At 27.3% G+C, this 9,693-nt stretch overlaps 2 protein-coding genes across 2 annotated transcripts; one reads left to right on the forward strand and one right to left on the reverse strand.

Moving 5' to 3' along the window:
- Positions 1 to 836: 836 nt before the first annotated feature.
- Positions 837 to 2,693, reverse strand: LOC132925722 (zinc finger MYM-type protein 1-like). The gene is made up of 7 exons (XM_060990091.1): positions 2,562 to 2,693; positions 2,406 to 2,477; positions 2,072 to 2,311; positions 1,887 to 1,996; positions 1,675 to 1,796; positions 1,085 to 1,453; positions 837 to 994 (listed from the first exon to the last, which is right to left on the reverse strand). The coding sequence occupies exons 1-7, from the start codon at positions 2,691 to 2,693 to the stop codon at positions 837 to 839; spliced, it is 1,203 nt and encodes a 400-aa protein (XP_060846074.1).
- A 1,498-nt stretch (positions 2,694 to 4,191) lies between these two features.
- Positions 4,192 to 5,995, forward strand: LOC132925723 (zinc finger MYM-type protein 1-like). The gene is made up of 3 exons (XM_060990092.1): positions 4,192 to 4,310; positions 4,378 to 4,384; positions 5,042 to 5,995. Exons 1-3 carry the CDS (start codon positions 4,192 to 4,194, stop codon positions 5,993 to 5,995), a joined length of 1,080 nt encoding a protein of 359 aa, XP_060846075.1.
- The last annotated feature ends 3,698 nt before the right edge of the window (positions 5,996 to 9,693 follow it).

Raw genomic sequence — 9,693 nt, forward strand, 5'->3', positions numbered from 1 at the left:
GTTTATAAAAAAGTCAATATAAGGGAGACATATAGATACTCGGAAATATTGCTCAGGATCGGGTATAGAACCATCATCTGTTAGAATTGAGTTATCTCTGTATGTTTGTCTCTTATTAATCCGTTTAATTTTAATATGAAAATCCAAGAATTCAGCCATTTCCTAATCAAATATTAAAATATAAATGTTTTATTGCAGTTAAAATTGTACACTTCCATGTTTACTAAAAATATTTAAGTCTCAATCAAAGTGAATCATGTATTGCTTACTTGTGCTTTTTTGAACATTTTATTAAATTCTGTTCTAATATTAGTTCTTAAGTTTTTAAGTACGGTAACATTATCATCTGCAAGATCTATAGCTTCCTTTAAATCAATGCCTTTACTTTGTAGTAATTTACATAATGGTAAACCATAAGAAAATAATACCTAAAATCAATATATTTTAAAATAATTTATATAAATAAAATATAATATAATATTTTAAAGATTCTATACTTACATTTACAATTTGAAGTGATACCAAAAATTCAGAATCAAGCGCTTTAATTAAAATAGAAGTATCTGTTGCAGCAGTATCTTTCCAACTAGAAATGTCTTCTAAGGACATCACTACAAAGTTAAAAAGCTCTATAAAATCATTTATAGCTTCATATCTCTGAACCCATCTTGTTGCGCATAATCGCTTTAAGCTTTTTACATTTGGGTCTAGATCACTTTCTTTAATTGTATTTAAAAGCTTATTTTGGCGTTTAGGAGAATTAAAAAAGGTATACATTTTTTCTATAATGCCCAAGCAATTTCTAATAGGCTGAATATTCCTAGCTTTAGACACAGCTAAATTGACGCTATGAGCAGCACAAGCACATATAATGCTCTAGGGTATGAATCCCTTATAATAGTTTGAACACCTTTTAGATGTCCCGACATATTATTCGCACCATCATACCCTTGTCCTACCATGTTATTACAGTCAATTCCACAAGCATTTAAACCTTAAAATTAAAAATAATTTACATGCATACAATTTTGTAAGAATAAAAGACTAAGTTGCTATGAAATAAAATAATCTTATTATTTATTACCATTGAGAATAACTTTAGCCAAATTTTCTCCTGTAAGACTTTGAATTTCTATGAATTTCAAAAAGCTCTCATTTATGCAAACGTTTTCTCCAGAACCACTTAAATACCTGACACATAAAGTGAGTTGCTCTTTTACTGATACATCTGTAGTCTCATCGACCAACACGGAAAAGAAACCTGATTCATTAACAATTTTAACAATTTTCTTTAAAATAATATCTCCACATGTTTCTATTATCTCATTTTGTGTTCGATTACTAATATATTTGTTTTTAGACTGCGTTTCTAAATAAGATTTCATATAGTCTATATCTTTAGTCTTATACTTTAAAATTGCACGAAAGTTCCCTTCATTTTCATTTGATTCACCTAAACAATAAAACAAACTTACAATACCAACTACTATAAAGTATAAAATACACTGTGTTATTAATTACTCTAAACCCTTATAACTTATTAAACAGTCTAATTAAATAATAAAATACCAAATATTAATTTTAGGCAATTAGGCGTATAGCATTTTTTTTTTAATTTCTACTTGAGACTTAAAAGTTGTTAATTATAATATAGGTAGTGTTATATATACATACTACTGAAACAAATAGGACCATAATCTTTATGACCTCTTAATGCTATTTCCTGTTGGCCACATAACATAATGCATTCAATAATTGGGATTAAACGCTTTCGATTTGTTTCAATCTGTTTTGTTCTAAAAATTAAATTGAAAAATGTAGTTCAAATATATTTCTTACATTTATAGATTTTTATAAAATTAAGTTTATTTATTAATTTGATGTACCTTTCACTATCAATACGAGTTATTATTGAAGAACTTTTATTTGAATAAATATTTAAAAAGTTGTCATATTTAAGCAAAGCTGTTTTATGGTATTCTAAATTTCCATGTTTCTTAAACACCCATCAAAAAATTGAGAAAATATTATATATAACATTTTGAATAAATAAATTTATAAATATACATACTTCTGTAGCTTTTTTGTAATTAGTAAAAGCCTCCACTACCAGGGTTCCTAATTTTTGACCACCAACGCCCCCAACTTTTGAAAATACAACACAGAATTTGCAAAAAGCACCTTGGTACTTTTCAGAATATGCCAGCCAATTATGAGCATTCAGCCAATGGTGCTTGAACTTTAAACCTCTCTTGGCATTACAATCGAGTAAAGGATATGTAGCTGGTGGTATCCACACATCTTTAAGAATCTTAATCAATTTTGGTTGTATTAGTTGTAATAATGAACTAACACTACACATGGTACATGTATAATTAACGATTGACAAAAGATTTAATTCTTACCAAATATCTATCAGCATCAGTCAAAGTACTGTTAATATAACAGCCAATATCATGGACATTGAAATCAACAGCCTAATACAATAGGTAATTTAAATTAATATTACCATTTCCCTTATAAATAAAATATTTTACATTAATTAATTAAACAAATATTACCGGCAAGTCCACAACTTCTTTTTCTGTAATTATCTTAGGGATCTTACTATTTTTTTCATCCGCATCCGCGTGTTTTATGGTAGACTTGGTAGAGCAAGTAAAATATGTGGTTATTTTTCTTTTATTAGACATTATCAATCACAATTTATAGCAGTCACAGTTTAAAAATGTATAATGCGCACACAGTATAACTGTACGAGACACGAGTAACAATTTACGAGTACGATAGTCAAAACAAAACACTGTGGTCTGTGTAACAAAATATTGTGACAAACGTAATAATAATCAATGAATTGGACAACTATAATGACATAGCTACGTATTATTGTATTAATACATTTCGGCCGATGGCCCGGTCAAGGGAGGAGTGTGTTGTTATTGAATATTCACGATCACCGAGCTGGGTAATTCCCGTATATTTTGTATAAGCAACTAATTACTAAATATTAATAATAATAACAGCCTTGTTCCTAGAACGAGTCTAGAATCAAGATAATAATAATATACGCTCATAAGCGTTATTTTCAGAAAAATTAAAACAAAATATAATACATTAACATTATAGTACAATATACATATTATATGTAATTGTTATAAATATTAAGGAAAAAAAACCATGGGGGGGATCTATCCCCCTCATCCCCCCCCCGTTTGACCGCCACTGATTCATAACGAATTTTAAAAATAAACCATATTTATGATAATATCATGTATACTCTAAATACGTGTTGTCTATGTGTGTGTAAACGCGCGAGTGCGTTGTTAATTTATTGTAGTCTATCTGGCATCTACCTGTAGTAAAGAGAAAACGGACTGTGCGCGCAATATATATGTTTACCTTTTCTTTATTAATTATGACTCGTTATTTGCACATATTGCGCACACAACCACACATCTCAAGTTACTACCTTCTTATATGTATATATATCCACCTTCGTCGAGATATATATATATATAAGGATTTAATTATATGGTAAATTGACTTACCTTAATTTGATTGGAGATCCGCTTGATATTAGATGGACGAACAGTGCCGGGTTAAGGGGGGGCAAAGGGGGCAGTTGCCCCCGGCGGCAATTTTTTAACGGCCATAATGAAAGTTTTTAAGATTTCTAATATATTCTAATTTTTAGGAAGAATTATTATTAATCATTGAAAAATGTGGGAACAAAATATAATAATAATTGTAATATAATATAATATTATATTACGACTTACGAGTGTATTGTCAATCAATAAGTTATCACGTCGAGACCATACTATTAGAGAGCTTGGATGACCGACGCATTTCTATTTTCGTCCTTATTATCGTATTATTTTTTATTTTAATTTGTACATGATATGTTTACAACAGTACACACTAATACATTGACACATAATCAACACATTAATGTGTTTGTATTTGTATACTTGTATTATACATTTATAACCAACAGATTATTATATTTAGTATTAATAGTTTCGAATGATTTATTTATACACTACCAAGCAATTGTTTTTAATTTGTATTATACTATTTATTATTTTATTATTCGTCTCTCGATTCTCGTCGACACTAGTCGTAATCAGTCATAATATTACTGAAAAAAAGTGCAACATTTTTGTTAAAAGCGTTAATTTTTTTATAAATATGAGTGGAAAACGAACAAAATTAAGTGGCGCTGAATATTGCAAAAGAGCTGAGGAAAAAAAGAAAAAAGAAAAAGAAACTATTTCTCAAACTCTTAACATTCAAATTTCTTCAAAAAGGTAAAAAAATAACGTACATAATAATTAATTTATAATTAAAACAAAATAACAAATTTATACAAAATAGTACATTAGTACCTACTCCGTACTCGTAAATAATAAAAAATAATTAAATATATGTATTGTATTTTATATTATTTAATAAACAACAATGAAAAATACTAATTATAAAGTCGCAATTAATATTTATAAAAGGTTTTTTAAAACCAGTTTTAAATAACCTAATTTATAATACTATTTAGACTATGATTCTATACTATATTACATTACATTTTACTATTTATTGTTTATTTAATATAAATTGTAGACAATTATTTGACATATGCAATAACTTTTGTTGTATTCAATGTAATTTAATTTTAATTTTAATTTAATTTTTTTTAAATTAATACTACACTAACTTTATTACTTGGATTATTTAAAATATATTTTTAATTATGGCATTTGTTAAATATTGTTGATAAATTTATTATAGTTGTTTTAATAATTAAATAGTTTGCTACTCTGCAGCATGTAAGTTTCTTTTTGTATTCATCTGATTTGATAATTACAACAAATGTGCTGATTAGTTCCTATACTTATCGTAAAATTATGTTTGATGTTTTTATTTTATATATTTGGATACACAAAAATTTATTTTAAAATGTATTTACTGCGTATAAAAATTCGGCGCTGTGGATTGTAAAAATGAATTTAGTTACTAAAATAGTATGGTATTTTAAAATTTCTAGAAACCCGATTCTGATGAATTAATTGAAAACTCATTGAAACTCGATTCTGATGAATTAGTTGAAAATTTGATGAAAACCGATGACGAAACTTTGAAATCTGACATTAATGTCTCTTGTGAAATTACTAATGTTCCAATTTGTCCATCACAAGATCCAGCCTTATGGGATATAAATTCTGATATGGTTGATTATTTTATTCGTAATCCAGTTGAATCAAATCCTAAAATAATCAATTTTGATAATACTATTCGTAAATGTGGTGAATTTAATAGGAAGTTACCATATGATATTTTCAAAAGGAAACTTTTGAATGGTGAAATAAAAGATAGAGAATGGTTGCTATACTCAACATCAAAAAATGCACTATTTTGTTTTTACTGCCTTCTTTTTTCTAATAAAAAAACACAGTTTAGTTCCACCGATTCAGGATTTACTGATTGGAAAAAATGTTTTGAAAAAGTTGAACACGAAAAGAATTTGACGCATAACGAATCTATTCGCATATGGTTCTCTAGACGTAAAATAACTACCGGTATTGATGTTGAGTTAAAAATTGAACTTGAAAAAAAAGAACTTTATTGGAGAAGTATAATACACCGTTTAATTGAAACAATTATATTTTTATCGGGCAGAGGTCTTGCATTTCGTGGCGATAATGAGACGTTGGGTTCTAAAAATAATGGAAATTATCTCGGCTGTTTAGAATTAATTGCAAAATTCGATCCATTAATGTCCAATCACCTTGATGAGTATGGTAATAAAGGCCGTGGAAATGTCTCATATCTGTCCCACACTATTTGCGATAAGTTAATAACACTTATGAACAAATCATCTGTACTTCATAAAATAGTAAATGAAATAACGTCCGCTAAATATTTCTCGTTAATCGTAGATTCTACTCCCGACATCACGAAATTTGATCAATTAAGATTGCTGTTAGATACGTTAATTTAGGTGGGACTGCAGTAGAGCGATTTTTATGTTTTATTCCATCGGTTGGACATAAAAGTAAAGAAATGGAAGTCGCAATATTAACGAAATTATCTGAATTAAATATCGACATACAGAACTGTCGTGGACAATCATACGACAATGCAAGAAATATGTCAGGTATATTTAATGGTCTGCAAGCTCGTATTAAAGAGAAATCAAAAAATGCAATTTTTAGTCCATGTTCAGCACACTCATTAAATTTAGTTGGTTGTCATGCTGCTGATATAACCAAAGAAGGTTATCACTTTTTTTCACTTGCCCAAAATATTTATGTATTTTTTTCTGCATCGACATGGCGGTGGGAACAACTTTCAATAAATTTAAAAAATATACCAAACTCAATGTTTGTAAAAAACTTATGCCCTACTAGATGGTCATCCAGATATAGTGTTTGTAAGAGTTTAAAAATTGGGTTTGAAGCTGTATTAAGTTCATTGAAAACTATTGCTTTGAACATAGATCAGAAAACTAATGTAAGACACGAAGCAGAATCGTTGTACAAAAAAATTGAAACTCTCGAGTTCTCATTTATGATAGCTCTATGGACTCCAATATTAGAAAGATTCGACGCTACAAGTAAAAATTTACAACGTATTAATATTGATTTATCTTGTGTTGTAAAATTGTACGAATCTCTAGAAATGTATGTACAAGATTTAAGAAATAGATTTGATAATATTTTAGCTGAAGCAAAGCAAATGATTGGATATGAAAGGACATTGTACCAAATGCTGAGATGAAGGTAAAAGTATTAAAAAGACAATTTGTTTTTCTGATTTCCCTGGTAGAAAACGAACTGATGATGAATTTTTAATGAATTCTGATGACGATTACCATTTAATAACAAGTGCATTAGAAAAATTCCACACTTAGGGCTAGTAACACAAATCCCATTAGATTATTTGTATTTAATAATAGGAGTTATGAAAAACTCATAAATTTATGGTGTTGTGATGAATTACATGATCCACTACCATTTCGTAAGGTTACAAATGTTTCTAATCAATTAGAAAGTCCAATTAAATATTTTTCTCCGTTTGAATTTCAAAGAAAGTCCTGATGCCTTTTACATTTCCGCCAATGGAAAACAACTGAGTTCAGGCAGTTATTATTATATGCAGAAACAGTTATATTCAAAAATATTTTATCTTTGAAAATTTATAATCATTCTCTCACATTCCATGTTGCCATATCAATTTTGATTTCAAAGAAATTTTCTACTGGAGAATCTCATTTAGATTAAGTTCAAAAATTACTGCAACATTTTGTAACTACATTTAAAATTATTTATGGTGAGCATCATATTTTACATAATTTACGTGGCTTTTTACATATTGTGGATGATGTTAAAAAATTTGGTAACTACAGTTGTTTTTCCTTTGAAAACTATTTGCAAAAGTTAAAAAAAATTACTCAAAAAGGATGATAAACCATTACAACAAATCGTAGAACGTAGACTTCAAGAGTTAGAAAATTGTGGAATTAACCTAAATATTAGTAATATTGAAGCTGAAATTTTTTTTTTAAAAGGTCACGTCTCTGGACCTCTTATTAAAGGATGTACAGTTCCTCAATACTCAATTTTGAAATTTAATGGAATGAAATTGAAAGTACAAAATAAAGCAAATAACTGTGTGGTGTAAAGAATGGAAAAATCATTATAATAGAAAATATTTGTTATAACAAAGATATTAATGATTATTTCATTATTGGTAAAGAATTTTTGATCAAAAAGTTATTTTACTCTCTTCCATGTTCATCATCATATTTAGGCATCTTTCAAGTCTCAAGACTTTCACATAGGAACATGTGGCATTGTGGCCAGTTAAATATATTATGCTAAATTCTTATCTGTTTTCTATTAAAAAAAATAACTCTAACTTTGCTGTTTTACCACTTTTGCACATAGAGCAGGAGAAAAGACCACAGCTCTGTAAGTTGTAATACATATATCACAAAAATAATTAAATGTAAATAAAAATTGTATTAGGTAATTTACCTAATAGAATTATCAATCAAGATGAAAATTAAGATGTACTTATTGATTTATTATTTACTGAATTGAATAAAACATATCAAATAATAATAAAATGATACTTACAATTTATATAGGTATATTATAATATTAAATAAGTACTGTTTTAAGAAATTACAAATATTTATGTTAATTTCCATGTTATATTTTTAGAAAATATGTAGTGATTGAATTCAAAGATGGATTACAACTCGTCCCACATAATTGGATTTTGTTTAAGCAACCATGGTCTTATTTCCCAGACTTGAGAAATATAAGTTCAAAAAAAAAAAAAAATAGTATTGTGGTATTGAATACTGAACCATACAACCCAGTATGGAACACATACACTATTATTAAAGCGTGGGCTTTATCAGGTAAACCAATACATAATAAGAAATGTAATGTGTTATAAATTATAATAATATACTACTTAACTACAATATGCAAACATTTTAAAGGTAATTTTATCAGAGCAAAATAAATAAACCTTAAACAAGCTATTGAACTTTCAGAAACAGAGAATCTGAATTCATAAAAAGATGAATACTTTTCAAAGTATAAAAGACGTAAATTGGCAGCAAAAAAAGTAAAATGCTTAATAGAATTTTCTCCAAATCATATTAGACATATTGCTAACAAATCCAATTCAATTTCTTAATCATTACAAAACATCCATTTATGAAATCACTTGATATAGTATATATTGATACGTTTATTGATACTTTTATTGGTTTCAATATTTTTTTTTTTTAGATGATCAAACTTAGGAGACTTAAAAATAATACAAAATACTCAACGAACAAGGAACAATCAAGATGTTGATTAGTGCAGATGAATAGTGTGATGGTCTGCCACAGATTTTGAAATATGACGGTTACGGAGTACCAGATGGACATTCTACAAATGGTTCTCCTGCTCTTATATTTGCTAAGCATTGGGTACTGAATCCATTTCCAGAACTTCCAGAATATGATTTATTAAGTGACATGTGTGCATTAGGGTGACTCTGTACCTCCCTTTATAAATATATTATTATTAAAAACCAAAATGTTAATACCTACAAGATCTGTGTGCATATTCATTTTTTTTTTTTAACTTTTTAAGCTAGACATAAGAATTTTTAATTTGTGATGTTTCTTATTATTATAAATTTATATGTACACAATATACATATCTCATAAATTAAATTATTCAAATAAACGACATGAAAACACAGATTATATTATTCTTAGCTTTAAGTTTAATAATTTTATCATAACATTAGGCTAGCATTTAATTGTTTGCTATTTGTTATAACTTATAATATACATAGTTTAAAATTTAATAAGTTAGCTTTTTATTGAAAAATATTTTTTGTAAAATAAATAAATAGGTAATTAACTCTTCATTAACTCCTCCCAATTTATAATATTATTATATTATTATATTTATTAAGGATTTACGCCCAGTAAATTATATTTCCACAAGATAGTTATTGTTGTGTAGATTTTAAAAGCGTGTAAAAAATGTAGAAAATATGTTGTTTCCTAATATTCTTAATACTAGTACAGAAAATAATCATAATATTATAAATCCGCCTTTTGTTGATAATGCATCTTTCCACCCTGAAAATAATTTTGAAATCATATTTATACTATATATA

The sequence above is a fragment of the Rhopalosiphum padi genome, chromosome 3 (genome assembly GCF_020882245.1).
Source record: "Rhopalosiphum padi isolate XX-2018 chromosome 3, ASM2088224v1, whole genome shotgun sequence".
Lineage (NCBI taxonomy): Eukaryota > Metazoa > Arthropoda > Insecta > Hemiptera > Aphididae > Rhopalosiphum > Rhopalosiphum padi.